Consider the following 19,135-nt stretch of genomic DNA (forward strand, 5'->3'; position numbering starts at 1 on the left):
GTGTGTATCTGTGTGCTGTCGGAGAGTGTGTGTCTGTGTGCGTGTGCAAGAGACGGACGACTATCTGTGCGTAGACTAATATATCCCTATTAATGGGTAACTAATAATATTGAACTGTAATTTAGAAAAAAAATATTTGAAAACGAATGGGTACTTCCTCATGAATGAGTATGAAGCGAGTGTATTCTTTCTCGAATCCCTAAACTGCAAATACAAATAACGCTCAGTCTATCCTGTACCTTGACGAAAGCAGAAGATCGATCACGCGCATGTTTATGTTAACTGCCACCAGGGGACGAGGACCGTCGAACGGCCGCCAAGGAACTATACACCTCCGAGAACTGACTCAAGATGCCTGACACGTGTAACTTTAACGACACTTTATTTATGTATTTCTATTTTTAGGATGCTCACGAGAAGTGGCACTTTGAGAGAGCTATCTCATGGGCACACATTAAGCATATTTAAAGTGCAACAAGAAGAGGCAGTCGTAGCGATTTGGTTTACAAATCAGGTCAGCCCATCGTACTGCATACAGGTTTTCATAATATTCGTTATAAGCCCGTATAAGATCTGTCCGACTCACCTGCACTTTTACCGTTTGACTGTGTCTCTTGTCAGTCGGGTGGGGCTTTTCCCGAGGCATTTACGTAGGCAGACATAGGAAGTGGTGATGTACTCCTTTGAGACCTGTTATTGGCTATTTGAGTCCCGGTCCACTCAAGCCTCGCTGAGTGCGACCATCGCGTCACCTACGCCCTAAGAAAAAAAAAGGAGTAAAATAGGGAGTAATTGCAGCTTCTACCCGCTAGACTGCCCCCCAATTACTCCCCATTTTAGTCCCCTAACCCCAACATTTACTCCCCAGGACTGCAAAGAGTCACTGAACTTCGCAAATGGTCACCTGAGTGCAACAGTCTATGTAAATGTGTGTCATTCGTCAATTTGATGGCATAAGGCTGTATAACTCAGCCAACTTAGAAATTTTCCACCCACACAGAGTAAGAAACAGGTCGTGCTTCTTTCTTCGCAAATTGTGTCCCATGTATGTCGCAAGATTTTATATCACTCTATATATCACGGTTGATACAAATTATTTTCATACATGCACACGAATTATGTACCTGGGACTCATAGAACAGAGCGTGAAATGCAGTCTCCACTCTGTGACATGCATTTACTCCCGAAAGGGACTATTTTTTGTGGCAATGCATTTAGTCCCCAAAAGGAGTAAAATTACTCATTTTTTTTCTTAGAGTGATACGTTCCACCAGTTATTTTGGATTCCTTCTTGCTTGTTCTTTATTTGCCTCCGGTGTCGCTTTCTTGGCAGCTTCTCTAACAGCGCCCCATGACTCGGACATACAGGTATGTGTACAGGTATGTGTACACGACCTGTTCTATATTTGCGCTCTTACAACCTTGCAGTCCACATATGACCGGGTTGAGCCTCCAGCATCCCAGCCTTCATTTCGCTAATGTTTGCCTCGGTAAGTGGTGCTGGTGGTACACAGTAAATCATTTTACACCTTTATTTGCTCAAACAAGGTGTATTCTTATAAAAACACCCTTTTCTATTCCACAAAGAGTGTAAAAAGTGCATTAGTAAGGGTGTAATATCGACATACACCACGTTTTATCCAATGTGGATCATTAAGGGTGTAAAGTGGGGTGTTGAAACAGGTGTTTACCGTCGAATGCACCTTTTTTACACTCATTTGAATTGGGTGTATGGTGTTAAAAATGGTGTTTTATTTCGTGAGAGAAAAATTATGCTGGTTTCACAGCTCCGCTCAGCAAGTAATCACATTATAGACGATAACCTGCGTTAAAAACACAGTATTTCACAGGGAGGGATGTTAGAAATTTAGCTTATATCTTTGACTCGTTGCATGCGTGAGTGTTAATTGCAAAAACACATTCCCGCCACCGCTACAAACGTTTCCCGCCCCACCACATGTAACGAACGTGCCCCAACAAATTGTACTTCAGTATATGATCCATCCGACACGCCAATATAGGCTACTGAGGGTGCCCTAGGTCTCTTTATGCCTCTGCACTCAGGTTGCTCCCACAGTGTTACCAAGCTAACGAGGCGTGCCTGCGACGCATTACGCTCCGGTTTAGGTTCTACGATGGAACCACGGCTGGAAGTCTACCGTGTTCGCGGTGCTGCTTGCCATAGAAGCAAGAACGTCGAACTGCATGTCTCGGCCAGTGGTGTCGGTATGCTGCCGCGGAAGCTCCTATGACACTATTGGCGAGGGAATATTTGCGAACAAATAATTCCATCATAAAAGGTGTTTTCAATAGAATACTCCAATTTTAAGGGTGTTTTTGTTTTTTACACCCATTATAACAGTGTTTTACTAGGAATACACTTAACTAAAGGGTGTATTAGAAAACACCCATCATTTGAGTGTACAGGCAACACCAAAAAGGTGTGCGCCATGGGACAAGCCATTTACACTAAAAAAGTGTAAAAAAGTTTACTGTGTACTACTGCTGCTGCTGAAAAAGCTCGCCGTTGTTGGTCTCATACAGAGTTGTGCCGTAACTCGTTACTTGGTAAGGGTTACTTTTTTTGGTAACGAAGTAAAATTGCTAACTCGTTCCTTTTCTTCATCGCGGAGGAGCACATTTCGGCACTCCGTGTGGCGCAATGCGTACACTTACGACTCAAAGTATTATTGCAGTCCCTCGCTGGATGTGTTGTTGAAGTGCTGAATCGTCTTAAACGAAGGCCCTTGTCTTTTCTCTTGTTTCCGTAATCTCCGACCATCGCTTCTTCCCAAGAATGGGCACCAATTGTGCTATGGCTACAAAAAACGCGTTTCGACTTCTGGCCTTTTCTTGTCTTTGCCAAACTTCTGAGCGCCCTAAATTATGACGCAGCCCCTCGTGCGTTTTGGGGAACCGTTGGTGATCAGTGGCGCGAAAACCAGTGTCTTTTCTTGTGTTTTGATAATTTCCGATCACCCCCACTTCGGCAGCAGATGTCTTCACACGAACGAGAACGAAGATCACTGATGTAAATTTCGAGTATCAGCTTCTTCTGAAGTGCAATTCCTCATAAATAAAGAGTTCAATGCAAGTGAGAGCATGTTTGTTGGCTCCTTTAACTATGCGACGGTAACGTAACAGCAACTCGTTACCTGTGAGTAACGAGGACTCGTTACTTTTGTATGTTGGTAACGAGTAACGTATTTAGTTACTTTTTTCTGAAGTAACAGGTAACGGTATTTAGTTCCCTTTTTTTTTCTTTTTTTTTGTAACGGGCACAAGTCTGGCCTCATAGAGTTGGGCATGGTCACGACTAACGGTCTGGGGGAATCTGCGTCCTGTGCCGACTTCTAAGGGAACTGTGCCGACATATGTCTGATATGAGGTGCAACATCACAAGTCATCATCCTCGAACTAATGAGAAGGCGTGTGCTTGACTTTGTTGTCGACATGTCGCAGTGTAAAACGGCAGATTCTGCAATCATAGCCGCTCCCTAATCTCAAGCTGAAATGGCATTTTTGGCAATTTTCGAGGGAAAAAATCGCGTTTTATACATTTGGGCCGAAACAGGCACTAACACCGAAATAGGTAATTTTTTTTTTACTTTCGTGTTAGCGCCGCGAAGCAACTGTGGCTATGAGCGGCGTACAGACGAGGACAGATGGAGAGAGGACAGCAGGAAGGAGTGGGGGACAGGGGGGTTAGTACGTCTCCTGGACCGACTTCAGGGAGAACTGTGCCGACATTCGTCTAGGAAAGGCTTCGGAAAACCCGGGGAAAACCTCAGACAGCAAATGCCGGTGGTAGGATTGGAACCCACCACCTCCCAGTCCGCACGACACCAACGAGCGAGACACCTTAACCCACCTGGCCATGCCGCTGGTATTTATAGGTATTTATATAGGTATTATACAGGGTGTTTCAAAAAACGTGTCATTCGGACTTTATAAAAGAACGGGGCGACGGAAAAATACGGGGTAAAGGGCACTTGTGTGGCAACTGAACTTGCCATCTTTCAAAAATATTTTAATTTGATTTTAATTAAAATAAATTGAATTTCTTTAATTGAACTCCAAAATTTCCCAAGTCAACCTAACGTTTTTTTGTTTTTTTTTTACAGAATTTGAGAGCCCGTAGCGAACTTAGTCGGATCCACCAAGAAATCCGCTCGGTATTGCAAATGGAACGGCCCCAAAAAATTCCCGAAGTTGAGGCTTCAGAGTTTCGGGATTCAACAGCGCACCAAATGAGTCGGAAAAATGCGCGGAGGGCAGGACATGCTCCTGCCCCCATGAAGCTACAACAGTTTATCGCCGGACCGGCGTGCAGCACAAGACGCGCAGATAACAAGGCAGGTGACATTCCACCATACGTTGATAAGCGACAAACAAAAATGATTCCGCCTCTTTTTTCCCGCCCTGTGTTTTTTGGACCTTTTATCTTTCATGGGGGCAGGAGCATGTCCTCCTCTCCACGAATCTTTGCGTCTGATTTGGTGCGCCGTTGAATACCCGAAACTTTGAAGCCTCAATTTCGGGACTTTTTTTGGGCAGTTCCATTTGCAATATCGAGCGGATTTCTTAGTGGATCTGACTAAGTTCGCTACGGGCTCTCTAATTCTGTAAAAAAAAACGTTAGGTTGACTTGGGAAATTTTGGAGTTCAATTAAAGAAATTCAATTTATTTTAATTAAAATCAAATGAAAATATTTTTGAAAGATGGCAAATTCAGTTGCCACACAAATGCCGTTTACCCCGTATTTTTCCGTCGTCCCGTTTTTTTACAAAGTCCGAATGACACGTTTTTTGAAACACCCTGTATAGGTATTAAATAGGTATTTATATAGGCGCAGTAAAATCAATGCTGCTAGGTTTTCCAACACCCAATTCGTGCTCCTGTACTGAAAATGCACTATTAAAACCACAGATTAAAAAATGACATTTGCCTACAGAATTCCGGCGCCTACGGATCACTATCACTACACGCCGCGTGTCCGCTCGTCCGTCAATCACCGGTCTTCACACTCCCCTTCGTGGTAGAGTTATCAGGCTTAGGCGCGAGCACTGCCTGACGTCCAAGTGGGAAAGTGATGTGGAAAACGCGTCACGAATCTCCAGAAGCTCCCCTGCACGTTACGCCCACCAGGGCATTCATCCCATCATAAACGATGAAGGCTCATGTAGGAGGACACTCCGTCTATTACAAAAGAGGTACTGCGTATAGAAGTCATAATAATAATCAATATTATTATCTACAACTATTTTATCAACATATCATATTAGAATTAATATAACCATTATAATATTGCATGTGCGTGAGTTTTTATAAATCAGCAAGCTTGCGCGTGCGCCTTCACTGAAGCGGAACTTTTTCTAAGCCGAGAAATAAAAGCATAATATTACCAAGCCCAAGAAAGCTATTCTTTCCATTTTTTTCCCGCCAAGGAAACGACCGGGTTCTTTCCCCCGAGGAAGAAAAATAAAGGTCACATGATTTCATTTTACTTCCGAGTCAAAGTCAATGACACGTGAACGTGATAGTTCCTTCTTCTGCACACCCGTAGAAAAATAAAATTAAAATACATAGAGTTTAAAATAAAAAAACATGCGGATGGCGGAAAGACAGGCATAAACGCGCATGCGTTGTCGGCCGAGAAGCAGAAATGTCCGTTTCCTCGACGGTCATTTTTCACGATAAGGGTTGAAACCCAGATCTGCCGAACGGGGTCGATGGCAAAGGACCGTCGCTCGAAGTCGACGTCGAAATACGCTGACTCAGAAGAAGCGTTTTGTCTGCGGGAAACCGCAAGCGCGGAATCGTTTGTAGACATAGGATGAAGAAAGGATAGCTTCAATTGAGAAGTTGAAGCCACAGTAAGGACGGGTGGTGTAGCAATAGGTAATTCGAGCGGCGTACGTTATTTGACACCTGAAACGGCAATGAAGTTTATGACATGCATAATTGATCAAGAGGTGTCCATCTGGACTGAGTACTAAAACTGTTTTCGTGGAACAGTGTCCTATGAGTGCGTAATAGACCTCTCCCTGTTTGTAAACAAATGACGTCATAGTGTTCGAGAGAGCCACCAATTTGGTACAGTTGAACTACGCTCGAAGCTCGGGACGAACAAGGTCGCGCCGGAAAGTCGAGGTCTTGATGGGATTACGATAGCCCCTGAAAGGAACGCGACCTTCGGTCCTACTTTTTTTTTTTTTCAATAGGAGGCAGCAAACAAGTGCCCAATCGTGGAATCCAGCCCTCCCATTCCGATTTGTTTCGGTTTCAATCTGTCTACCAACGTCATTGATGACGTTTCTCTGGTAGAGGTCTATTCGCCCTGAAAAATTAACAATGCGAATAGGAGCGTAATCTCTTGTCGCGCATCGTCCCCGCTGCGTCGCGGAGTGACATCAACCTCAAATATTTCCTCGTGGCAGCACATGGCGAAAAGTAAGCCAGTGCTGACAGTTGTAAGACAAAGGTGGCAGTCCACCCAAGCGACTCTGAACGGCCCCTCCCGAGCGACATGCCTCTCAATGAACTGTCTCGCAGCTCCGAGGGTAAATAAATAAACCGCCATAGGCAAACAGCTGCGAACGACACCACCACCACCACTATCGCCACCGCTTTTAGTGACAATGACTGATCTAACTGTAGTTTCCAATAGCATTACGTCACAGGAAAGGACAACAGCCGCGCTTACCTCCTCCCATCCATTCATCCTTTCTGGCTACAGTCCTGACGATACCCACTCTCGCTGCCCATCCCCCCCCCCCTTCCTCCCGCTCAGCATTTCGAGAGCTGAACGCACGCAAGAAACACTCCTCGCGTAATGAAAGACCCCGTTACCCTGACAACAATATAAAACGAACGAAATGCATCCGTGGCGTGGGTCGTGATTTATGAGCGAAATAATAGGAATTTAAACTTTTCCGCTTCCTCTCCTTCTCAAGAAGTTCGACAATGCGGAGCGGGCCATTTGTCCAATCATCGCCCGAGATCGTTTGGGGAGACCAATCCGAGACCTCTCCGCATGTCAGTCGCGCTTGTTGAGGAGGAGAGGGTTGAGCGAAGAAAGCTTTACACTTGAGTGTCCATTCAAGGTGTACTATACACAGAAACGCGAAATAACGAATGGGCGCCGCCATTACTGCTGCCACCCCGTGGAACTCACGGGAACTATGCGCGTGTGGGCTGCTGTTAGCCGAGTTCCTTCATTTTCCTGCCCGTTGATTTTCGTGCTCTTAGTGTTGATTTCGTGTTGGTTCATTTCCCCCCCACTTGGGAACACATCGACACCGCATCGGCCAGCACTCCTCACGTGGAAACATCGCACTCGGGAGCAAGCAATCTTCTTTTTCCTCGATCTGCTCAGATGATTACCGGATGACTAGTTATATGGAATGTTGACGGTCTCGTCAGTCATACTCATTAAAGACGGGAGCCACCGGCATTCATCCCAACGATAGCAGACGATTTTGGCAGTCCACCTTTATTGTGCCGTCGCTGGGAACGAGGCTAAAGAGCACACGGAGACAGGTGGTTTGAAAGTAACGCGACAAGGTCTATACATCCACACGTTGCTAGAAACCGCGATAATGCACACGTGTCCTGCAAAGAGCCCCCATAGCTCGTCACAGGGAATGCACGTATTTTAAACGCGAGTAGGAAGCTAACAGATGCACGCTGTTTACCCAGAGGTTACGGCTTAATAGGAAACACGCGCTTCGCAAACAACGCTGCTTCCTGTGGCCTTGCCTTTCTTTGGTTAAACACCGACATCCCGCGCGCGCTCAAAACACAGTCCCTTTTAAACCAAGCAGCGGTAAAACGCAGAGCGCGTGGCGCCCAAGTATAGCTGAGCGTAGCCCAAGTATGGGATATAAACTCGGGGAGAAGCGTCATTACGAAACTCCGTCTTTAATTAGAAGGCACGGCCAGGAAGGAGGCGTATTCCTCTCTGTGTTTTATGAATTGGCTGCGGGTGTTAGGGAGGTAATTCCCAAGCTTAAAAAAAAGAAATGAAAAAGGGGGAAGATAGTATGCACAACGTGGTATGCGTTTCAATTTGGCCGCATCGTTCTGTTAATTCTATTTTTATGGGCGCAGGAAGGAGAGCGATATGTGGCGTTTCATTGCCGGGCAGTGTCGACAGAAAAACAAGGAAGTGTCTGCATGAACTCTGTTTCTATGTGCTGTTATTATTTTTTTTCCTTTCGGGCGCTGAAATAATTTCTTTTCATTACAGTAGCTGACTCACGCGGAAGTGTCCGTTTTTCTTTTTTCGTTTCTTCTTTTTTTTTCTGTGTGCTTCCTACGCGAGGAACAAGGGATGGTGTTGTCGTCCCTATCTTTTGATTTCTATTTTGATTACCGTTGCATTCCTTCCATGTATAAACTTTGTTGAATGAGCGCTGAAAATCTCCTGCGCGACGGCCCCCAAGAGCTAATAACAAACGGAATGACGACTGCAAAGACAACGAAAATTACATCACCCGACCTTCCAGAGGGTTAAAGCCCACCGGTGGCACGCACGTGATGTTGTTCAGCCTCATAACGATTCTCTCTCACGTTTTTCAATTTAATTTGCTTCTGCGTCTTTTCTTCTTTAGGGGTATGTCGTGCAACGTGCACTGCACAACCTTACAAACCCGCGCGATTATAAATCCCGTACACTTCTTTGCACTGGAGAAATGACAAAAACCTTAAGTAATAAGTTTGTGTATATTCGTTAAAGCGTGCTTTGCCAGCATGGCGCAAGTGCATACAGGTGAAGCCTACTCATTCGTGGTTTCCTTGTTGATACGTATGCATGTGCACACTATCGTCCACTTGTGCGGCACTACTTATCTAGCTTATCTTTGAGAAAGGTCACGGAAAATCACCTCCAGCCTCACCCCACTACCCTGCGAGGTGGGAAGGGTAAACGCTACCCAGATAAAGAAAGCCGGTTCAATGCTCCTTTTTTTTTTTCATCGACACGTAGATAATTGGGTGGTGGTGATGATGATGGTGGTGCTGCTTGCCGTAGTCGGCCACGTTAAGGCCGGTAACGTCACGGCTGTCGCAGGGGGGAAGGGATCGTGCGTGTTAGGCCGACTTCACAGGGTACTGACATTTGAAGTCGGAACGTCGCCTGCTGTAGCAAATCGCGGCAGAGGATTTCAAAGTCATGGCTTTCTGTTGCTACCAGTGGCTATGCGGCTGACGTTGGTTCGTCTCCGTGGCTACGGTCGCCGAAAACACGTTCGTAATTGGCAGACTCTTAATAACTACGTCACGTGGTCTAAGCCACCAAGCTTTCTTTACTCCACATGACGTTGCCCGGGTTCTCTGAACCGAATGCGTCCAGACCGAAGTCCCTCAACCGACTGTGCTTTCCGAGTGTTTTCCCTGGGCGGTTCACAATCACTTCAACGACGAACAATTGTAATTCAATTAAATTCGAAATTTACTTTCCATTCCAAGTGAAACGGAAGGGCTCGAGTATAACGCAACAACATAAAAGTAACAACGAACATAAAACCAACATGCGAGCAATCTGGTGTATGTATATTTGACCGCGGCGCAGAGCAGGGCACTTGGCCGGCAAACAAGAGGTGCGTGTTTCAAACCACCACCACAACCAGCTGCCGAAGCATAGTGGTTAGGATGATCACTTTCCACACCGAGACTAGGAAGTGACACGGGTTCGAATCCTGTCACCGGTTGTGCAGTCTGATTTTTTTTTCCTGGGTTTTCCGAAGACTTTCGAGACGAATGTCGGCACAGTTCCCCCTGAAGGCGGCCCAGGACGCATACTAACCCCCCTGTCTCCCCCCTTCTTGCTCTCCATCTGTACACGTCTGTACGCCTCTCATAGCCACAGTTGCTTCGCGGCGCGACCACGAAAAAAAAGTTCAAACCACCCGCTGTCTGACTTGTTCGACGACTGCCATATTTTAAATGGACAGAGCACAGAAGCAAGCTACGCGGGACAAGTCTTGTTCTGTTCGTGTTCCCTACATTTGTATCTTCCCCAAACGCACGGGTATGTTGCCAACTTCAAAGGCATCGAGTATCGTTTCCATTCAGTATTACGAACTCTAATTAGACGTGCAAGGAGACGGAGAGCGCGTTAGTTCAGCAACATAATGAATAACGCGAGAACGACACGGAAGGACAGAGAACGTGTCGTTCTCGCGAACTTTAATTAGAGCACTAGTTCGGCGTACTTTGTTCGCCATCCGCCCAACATGCACGTGCGAACTGAGATAAGTCTGCACGCGGGCCCCTCCGATTCAGTGCTCGCCCGATGCGCGCCACAGTACTCGTTTTCCTCCCTCAGCCACAACAGTGTAATGAACCCGAGGAGAAAAGGAACTGCGGGGCCAATTTATCTTCTCCGAATAATGGCCAAGGAGGTCTCCAGAAGTCAAGCTCATTAAGAGACATGGGCTTTTCATAAAAAGATATTTTCCATTCAACAACAGCGCTTCTCCTCGAATGTCTGAAACAAAGGGAACGAGCCATAATGAAAGGAGGATTCATCCCAGAGACGAGAATCGATGCGGCGTATGAGACTAGTGTTAGCTTCGCGAGCGATATAGCTGGACAGTGTTTATTAGGAAGAAGAGCCGCTTGAAGCTGACGTAGAATCTCTAAGTGAGGCCAAGATACAATGGCATTATATAAGGAAACGTAATAAATGTGTAAAGGGTGGTTAAAAGTGGCAGCACAAACACCAGGGCGCACATGTAAAAACATCGCACCAGCTCCCGTGACATATACAGTGAACCCTCGTTATTATGACCATGGTCGTTCCCGAAAATTTTGGTCATAATGCGGAACTGTCATATTAACGGGAGGGATTTGCAGATCTTTCACTGCATTGTTCCCCAGGAGTATGGTCGTAAAGCGGGTATGTCAGATTATCGGGGGTCATATTAACGAGGGTTCACTGTATAGTGGTTAGGATGATCGCTTTCCACGCCGAGACTGGGAGATGGCACGAGTTCGAATCCCCACTTCGGCAGTGCTGTTTGGAATTTTCCTGCTGACTAGCACAGTAACCCCTGAAGTCTGCCCTGGACGCATACTAACCCCCCCTGTCCCCAACTCCTTTCTTGCTGTCCTCTCTCACCAGCTGTCCACGTTATGTACGCCGCTAACGCGGAATTTAAATAATAATTAATATAGCAATAATAATAGTTGGGAGCAGTTTTACACGTAAAGGAAATTTTAAAAAAAAACGTTCCGCGATTGTCTTTCATATTAAGCAATGGTTATTATTGCGCCTCATATAAAATGCCCTATGTTACAAGGCCACCGCTTTGACAGTTGCTAGACCGACGCAGAATTCCGTTTACCTTCACACGATGCGGTACTTACTGTCGAAATCATAGGCGCCGACTGCGGGGGGGGGCCTTGCCTTCCCGGAACATGAACTCGGGGGGCGCCGCCTCCCCCGGGAAGTCCCGCTAAGAGACTGACACCAAACTTTGGGGCTCGGCGCGCCCGGGTCAAAAGAGCGAAGAGGTACCAACCCAAAAATGCATCTTGAAATTTGTATAATATGTATCCGCCCACCATACTCATTATCACAGTAGGTGGGGCGAAGAAACACAGAGGATGACACAACACCTAGCCTGAATTTCGCCCAAAGCAATCAGATCAATGAAACGAAGCAGTCAAAAAGGTACCAGCAGCTGCCAGTGAGCTGTAACGGTAACGCATATTCGTTGGGAGCGGGTTCAACTCCCGCTGCTCCATTTCATTGACCATATTGCGCGCATTTCGGGTCAAACATGGAGTATTCAATACATTTTGTTCTTTTTGCACTCAGTTTTCAAAGGCCTTCAGTTGTTCACATGTTCACTGTTTACGTTCTCTCTGTTTTTTCGTTTGTTTTGCTTTTTCTGTTCTTCCTTCCTATTATTTCTATATCAGTTCTGCATATGCATCATAGGATCCCGCAAGAGTGTGTGATTCTTGAGCTTTAGTTTTGTGTTCTTCATTTCTCTTTCCGTTTCTTTCATTATTTTTGTTTTCTTATTTTCTTTGCCTTTTTTAACTTCCCCCTCTCACTTTTTTTGGAATAACAAGCTGACATCCATCTGGCTTACCTATCCTTTCTTTTCTTAATAAACATATCCCCCCCCCCCCCCCGCCAGAGTACTTATTTCGCGGTGCGCCCTTGCCCCCTCCGGGAAAATGAAAACTCTCCGCCTCTGGTCGAAATAATCGCTGTTCCTTTCATATTCGACAGATTATCTCACACTGAGTCAAGGCGCAATTTTCAAAATATTTTCAAATAAGAACACTTTACAAATATGACACACACAGCTGCAGTAATGTTTTCCTTTGTGTGCACTATACGGGGTCTCTTTTGTTCTTTTCTTCTTCCAAAAACCTTTTCGGTCAAAAGCTGCCAGAGCAGCATAGATGCTGTTTTTGTAGGTGAGCTATAGGGTCAGGCGGACATACATATAATAACATAAAAATAGTCTCCTAAAATTAATGAACTCTTGAGCCAGTACAACGAAAAACGAGCACGCACGTTGAGACATCGCAAGCAGAGCCAGCCGTGATAAAGGCGGGAAAGGTCGGAGAAAACGTGACACAGTAGCCCCGGAGCTATCTTGCTTCTTTCTGACGACAAAGACACTGCTCTCTGCTCTAACAGCCCGCTGCGTAAACTAGTGTGGCTACGTGAGACCAAAGGACCAATAAGAGACCAAATTAGTAGACCATGTCCACCAATTGTAAAATAGTGGAATATATTTGACGCAGTCGAAACAGTGCAATACTAATTATATCAAACGAATTGACACATTTTCACGTCCCAATCTTGCTGCACAGAACAGTGGAACGCTTCCTTGAATCCAGCCGTCTGCATGGCCATATTACAGTCTTCCATCGCTGTCTTCATTTGGGAACAGTACGGTCTGCAGCTGGACATGTAAAATACCTCATCGCCAGAGTATTGCTCCATAGATGCCAACCTCAAGTCACGGGTCATGTTCAACTCCACGCTCAAGGCAAGCTTGAAAGCCGCAAATGCAGTCTCGTATCCTAGTAGCCGCAACATCCTCCTCTCCACGGCCGTAGATGTGCAATTCAATGGGATATTTGCACTCCACCAATCCCCCTGGACGCCTACCGCATCGAGTCTTCTGCCCATGTAATCCATGGTTTTTGCCGCGTAAGACGCGTAAAGTGTGGCTAAGTAGCCATAGTTCGACGCCAGAGTACCGTGGGTGTAATAAAGTGGTGGTACGAGTTGACCCATAGCCATACGGAGGACATTGAAGTAATGCAAGTATACTATAGGCCCTAGGTGATCCTTCATGGTCTTCTTGTAGATGTACAAGTAGTCCTTGTGTCCAATAAGGCCTCGTAGATCTGCTAGAGAGCGATTCCAGTTCTGAAAAAAGGTGTCATTCATCAACGAGAAGGTTTGGTACGCTTGATCGAGGCGCTGTTCATCGAAGTAGTAGTCTGGTGGCCAAATGACTCGATACATTCGACTTATCTTGCCTAATGCGATTTGCTTTGTCATGTTATTGATAAGGGTAGAATTCCGGACCTTGCCTTCGAGTACGTGGACTACGTTGTCGACGATGCGGTTGACTCTCTGCCTTTCAGAGACCGGAAAATGCTGCAAGATCCATGGAGTCCACGGTAAGATTCCGAAGGACTCCTCCGTCACCCGTAAGCAAAACATCGGAAGTGCTCTGGCTGCGTGTGTTAGGTTGCCGAAAGTGACAACATCTACGTCAGGGACAGCCATCCAAGCATTCTCTTGCACGAAGGTCCAACCAAGTACATCAAGAAGATAAGGAGACCTGGATGACGTAAGGACGCTTCTCAGTTCGTGGAGGACACGCATGTTGTGGACCATGACCTTCGTATCGTCGGTAACGGTGAAATCTGGTTGGAAGTGATTGTTGAGAAACGTCGCCCACCTGTCACTTCCCGTGTGGTTCCTCAGGTCCCGTACGCGGAACGAACTCCCGCTAAGCGCGTGGGCCTTGCCGCGCGTCACGAAGTTTCTGACTATGGCCTCGTCCCTGTAAAGTCTCGGCAGTTTGCTGACGTTTACCTTTACGTTCAAGGCTTCCACGAAATGACGAACTCTCGTCGTGAAATTATGGAAAGAGCCCCTACCGCCTTCGCGGTTCTTCCAAGAGTGCATGTCTTGAGGGTTGAAGAAGACCACCACGTACTGCCCTTCGTACCATGGTCGCACTATTTTCAGACACATCCAATAACACTGACCCCAATTTATCGTTAAGTCAAGGTGAACGTCCAGAGGATCGACGTCTTCAGCAGGTTCCTCTGGCCAAGGAATTCTGCGTTCCTTCATGAACGCTTTGAACGATACGATATCATTGACGCGATGGATGCAGGAATTGTACATTCTGAAGGAGTTCAAGACTGCAACGCTCGTGGTGTTGGCTTTGTTGTTGTTGTTGTTGAAAGTGCTCAAGAGGTTTGAAGCTAGGAGCTCGTCCAAACGGTCGACCTCATGGTAACTGTAGTCTCGATACCAGAAGCTGCACGTGTACTCGTAGAAGTCGACGCAGGGGTTTACCTTAGGGTTCACTGATGTGTTGAGGTGGAAAGCGTGCGTGAGGCAGTCTCGAGTGTCGCAGATGTTATCGCTGTGGCGTGGAGTAGGCCTGGGCTTCCGAAGGGCCAGCAGGACAGCGCCACCAACAATGACGGCCAAAACAGTGACTATGGTGATCCAGACGTCCGCATATGATGCGTGATGGTCGATTGGACGCTCGGCGACTGGGACGCTGAGACCACTAGGAGTGGTGTCAGACGAAAGGCCTGGGAACTCGTTCATGGTTCTTGCGAGTACAACACAGCAGAAGCAGGACAGCGATGCTTTGGAGCGTGCACCATTTGCCAGGTTGTGATTCCAGGCGTCTCGCGAGAATGGCTGCTAGCAGGAGCATTTTTTTTCTTCGTCGTCGCAAGTCAGTGGATGTGATCCACAAAGAGGGATTGGCCAGGGTTGGATATAACTATGCAACTTTTCTAATCTTAACGTTGACCAGCTCGAGTAGGTTAGCGTGCTGCCACGCGAGCGTCACGTGGAAACCGGGAGGTACCCTGGTTCGAATCCCGGTGCCGGCTGAGCTATACGGGTCAGACGCTGTCAGACATATGTCGGCAGAGTTCCCATAGAAGTCGCCTCTTGGGGTTGATTGTACTTAAAACTAGAGGTCTGGCATGGGTGCCGTGTACTTCTCAATAAGGGATACGTCCAAAGACTGAGATAAAAAATGAATATTCTGGCGCACCATAGCGCCTGTCGGCACCGCAGAAGTTATCTAATGTAAGTCACGAACGGTACAGTGAAAATACGCTCTGGAGCAAGCATACATGTAGCGAGTCATCGTGCACATAGCAAGCCACAGCTGTCATTTTATCTTGGAGATTAAGTACTGCGCAGTCTGTCTGCCACATCGAGAGAGACAGAGAGAGAGAACAGGCGATAGACAAATGCCAGCGTCATATGTACACTTCTCACGAACAAGCGACAGCTACGTTAATGTTCCCGGGCTCACCCCTACACTCTATGGAACCTTTTCTTTTCAGAGCTTTCCCAAATACACAACGCCCGGACGCATAGGAGCACACACACAAAGAAAAGCACACCGTCCTGCCCAACACGCGCTAATGCCTCTCAGCAATCCATCAAAACACTCACCAACCCCAGGTCGCACCGATCGAGATGTCAACACAAGAACTTTCCGCAACACACGCCACAATAAATAACAAAGCCAAGGAATCACAAACCCATGAACACTGCCAATACGAAAACAAAAAAGAAAGAGAGAAAGAAAGAAAAGAAACGCAGACATTGACTAAACGCTTTCAGTAGCACATGGCGGCGGAGGACATTATTTGTTTTTCAGGCTGTCTCTGGACAGAACATTATACAGCGTCGGTAACTGACTTATGTCTGTTTTGGGAGGTGCCATTTGTACTGCATGAGGTCTTAAACCTCTAGGTCCTTCTGGGCTGATGAGGGGGGACACGATGTAGAACACTGCTGTTGCCCTATAACTTATGTGGAAAAACTAGGCCTCGCAGACTTGCGCGTGGCCGATATTAAGCAAGGCATGAGCTGTGAGGTTCGCCAAGCTGTGTTGCCTTTGTGTTCAGGCGCTATATTGACTAGCTCCCAGCGCATGAGATATGTCAGGCTGCGGGTAACGGTTATAGATAACAGGTAAGAGATATATTATTAGATGCTTTGAGCTTGCAACGACGATGAAGTTATTGTATAGCCCAACGCGAATCGCTCGCAGATGGTCTTTTAGTACTTTAAAGGGCACATGAAGCTCTGCCCTCAAAGCTCTCTTCACATTTCTGGATGCCATAGGACTTCGATCCTTATTGTGAAGGGGCTCATTCTCCGCATCACCATCAGCAATAGGGTAGAGTATCGCCCCTGGCGATGAAACTCCCCAATCATCATCTTGTAATAAAGTTGTTGTTGTTAGAGCACAGTAGGCTCCAAGCGTCAGACTGAACCAGAGTTAAGTGGTCCAAGGACAAGCTATGAACTCGGCCAGCCGAAGAGTGCTCTTACTCATCAACACAGAATGAAGGAACGTTGTGCTCTTAGTTCAAACAACGTGTGCTATAGCTGTTAGAAATCAACTGTATTGCATATCTCGCCTCATTACATGGGCAAATATTCACAACATATCGACAATATCTACACATATTGACAAAGCTCTTCAGAGGACTTTGGTTCGTCAGTGCAACCGAAGCCCTGCCTAAATCCCCTAGTTTTCATTGCCATATTGCAGGCTTCCTTCCCAGTTTCCTGGAAGGAACAATACGGCAAACAGGCCGACAGATAAAACACCTGGTCACCGGAATATTCTGTCATAGACTCCAACCTCGTTTTCGGAGAGAATATTCCTTGCTGCCGCAACGCGAGCCTATAGGCCGCGTATGCCGTCCTGTAAGCCAGTGACCATCTCATGCTCTCTTCGACCGCACGCCCTCTGCAGTTTCCGGCCGTTGGCTCTCCCTTCCACCACTCTTTGATCGCCCCGTTCGCGCCTATTTTTCTGCCTGTGTAGTCAACAGACTTGCCGAGGAACAGAGCGTAAAGTGTTCCCAGATAGCCGAAGTTGGCAGCGATGGTGCCTTTGGGGAAGTACAGCGGAGGTCTCAAAACGCCCATGGATACCTGTATGGTATTCAAGTAATACAGATAGAATACCGCTCCCATTGGATGAAGCATGGTCTTCTTGTAGGTATCAAAGAAATGCGGGCTATTTAGGAAGCTCCGGACATCGTTGCGCGATCTAACCCAATTCTCGATGAACGTTGCATTCATGGGACCAAAAGTACGGTAGAAATAATTCAAGCCGGCGTCGGCAAAGAGCTGCAGTGAAGGCCATAGAATGCGAGTGGCATTGAGGACCTTATGGATTGCAGTCTTCTTCGTAGAGTTATCGATCAAGGTGGAGTTCTGAATGATCTGTGTCATGCTTATGGTCACGCCGTCGAGGATGGCGTCCACTTTCAGCGTCTCAGGAATAGTGAATTGCTCTTTGATGTGTGGTGCCCATAGGACGATGCCGAAGGACTTCTCAGTTTCCTGTAGACACAAGTATGGAAGTGTAGTGTTCATGTTGCGCACAGTGCCGAATTTCAGCGCGTCCAAATCTGTCGTGGCCATCCACGCGTACTCTTGAACAAACGTCCAGCCAAGAACGTTCAGAAGTTCGCTGTTGTTGAGCAATGCTGTTAAGGATGACAATTCCTTGAGAAACGGCAAATTAGGCAGCCAGATAGGTGTGTCGCCAGTGACGTTGAAGTATAACTGTAAATTCTTTTTTAGGAGAGGTAACCACGCAAGATGGCTTTTGGTGATATCCTGAAGGTTATGCGCCCGAAGCAACGTCTCCGCTGCAGGATAGATTTTCGACTTCGTCACAATCTCCTTAGTTCGATCTTCACTGCGGCGAAGCTGGACGATATTCCCAGGGCCGAGATATCCAGGGTAACCCAAGATTTCTGTGCACCGCTGGACACGCCTCTTGTACCTCTCCGTGGCATCCGTACCATTATCCGATTTCTTCCAAGCGTGAACCTCTTGGCCATACCATAACATGACGACAAAGTCGTTCGGGCTATCACGCCTGGACACCTCAATGCTGAACCACAGCGACACGGCCCAGTTGACGGCCAAGTCCAAATGGACGTCTAGAGCATTGTCTCCTGGCTGAGGCTTACGCGGCCAACGGAGTTTCCGGTCCCGCATGAATGCGGTAAATGCTGTCACGTTGTTCTTACGACTCGTGCATGAAGTGAAGAAACGTACAGCCCTCGCGACAGCTTCGATGTTTGTGGTTCGAGCTCCATCGCTCATGAACTGCATTAGGGTAGAAGACAGGAACGTCCTGTAGTCTCGTAGGTCTGGATACGTGAAGTCTTTAAACCAGGAAGAGCAGGTGAAGGAATAAAAGTTGACGCAAGGGTCCCTGGTCTTGTTGATGGACTTCTGGAGGTGGGAGGCCAAGCGAAGACAGTCGGCGGTGTCGCATACAGTTTCACTCACGCTAGGCGCCATATGAATCATTTCGAATGCGAGGATAATTCCGACGCAGATAAACACAAGGACAACGCCTACAATAGCGCCAAGGAATTGTCTGCTGAAGCGACGCTGGTTGATTTGGCTCTCTTCTAAAATAGTTGCAAGTGCCTGCTGATCTATGCTTCTCAGAGGCGACTCGGAGTTGTTCCCTGATCTCGCCTGCAATACTCTAGAATGTGAGCCAGACCTGACGGCCATGCGGTATGAAATCGGAGAGCAGCTCCGAGATGCAACGTTCGTAATGGAACAATAACCTTCTTCTTCTTCTTCCACCACTAGGTACAGTGGCCAGCTGGACCTTCTGCGCTGTGGTGTTGACGTAGCTCTCTTCCTCAACTTCGTTATTAAATGTCAAACGATTTTAAAAAGATGCGCGGGCCACCAAGCGCGCGGCGCAAAGCAGCATGGGAACTTTGAGCGACACTGCTTTGTCGTCTGCTTCGGTTATGGTTTAACCCGGCTGACGCTGCTGCTGCGCACACCGGGAATGTTGTTGTTCTTCTTCTACCTCC

At 47.0% G+C, this 19,135-nt stretch overlaps 2 protein-coding genes across 2 annotated transcripts; both read right to left on the minus strand.

The window, feature by feature from the left end:
- Positions 1-12,800: 12,800 nt before the first annotated feature.
- Positions 12,801-14,840, minus strand: LOC135392532 (uncharacterized). Its single transcript, XM_064623239.1, has one exon. It carries the CDS (start codon positions 14,838-14,840, stop codon positions 12,801-12,803), a length of 2,040 nt encoding a protein of 679 aa, XP_064479309.1.
- A 1,887-nt stretch (positions 14,841-16,727) lies between these two features.
- Positions 16,728-18,821, minus strand: LOC135392533 (endothelin-converting enzyme 1-like). The gene has a single exon (XM_064623240.1). The coding sequence runs from the start codon at positions 18,819-18,821 to the stop codon at positions 16,728-16,730; it is 2,094 nt and encodes a 697-aa protein (XP_064479310.1).
- Positions 18,822-19,135: the final 314 nt, after the last annotated feature.

The sequence above is a fragment of the Ornithodoros turicata genome, chromosome 4 (assembly GCF_037126465.1).
Source record: "Ornithodoros turicata isolate Travis chromosome 4, ASM3712646v1, whole genome shotgun sequence".
NCBI lineage: Eukaryota > Metazoa > Arthropoda > Arachnida > Ixodida > Argasidae > Ornithodoros > Ornithodoros turicata.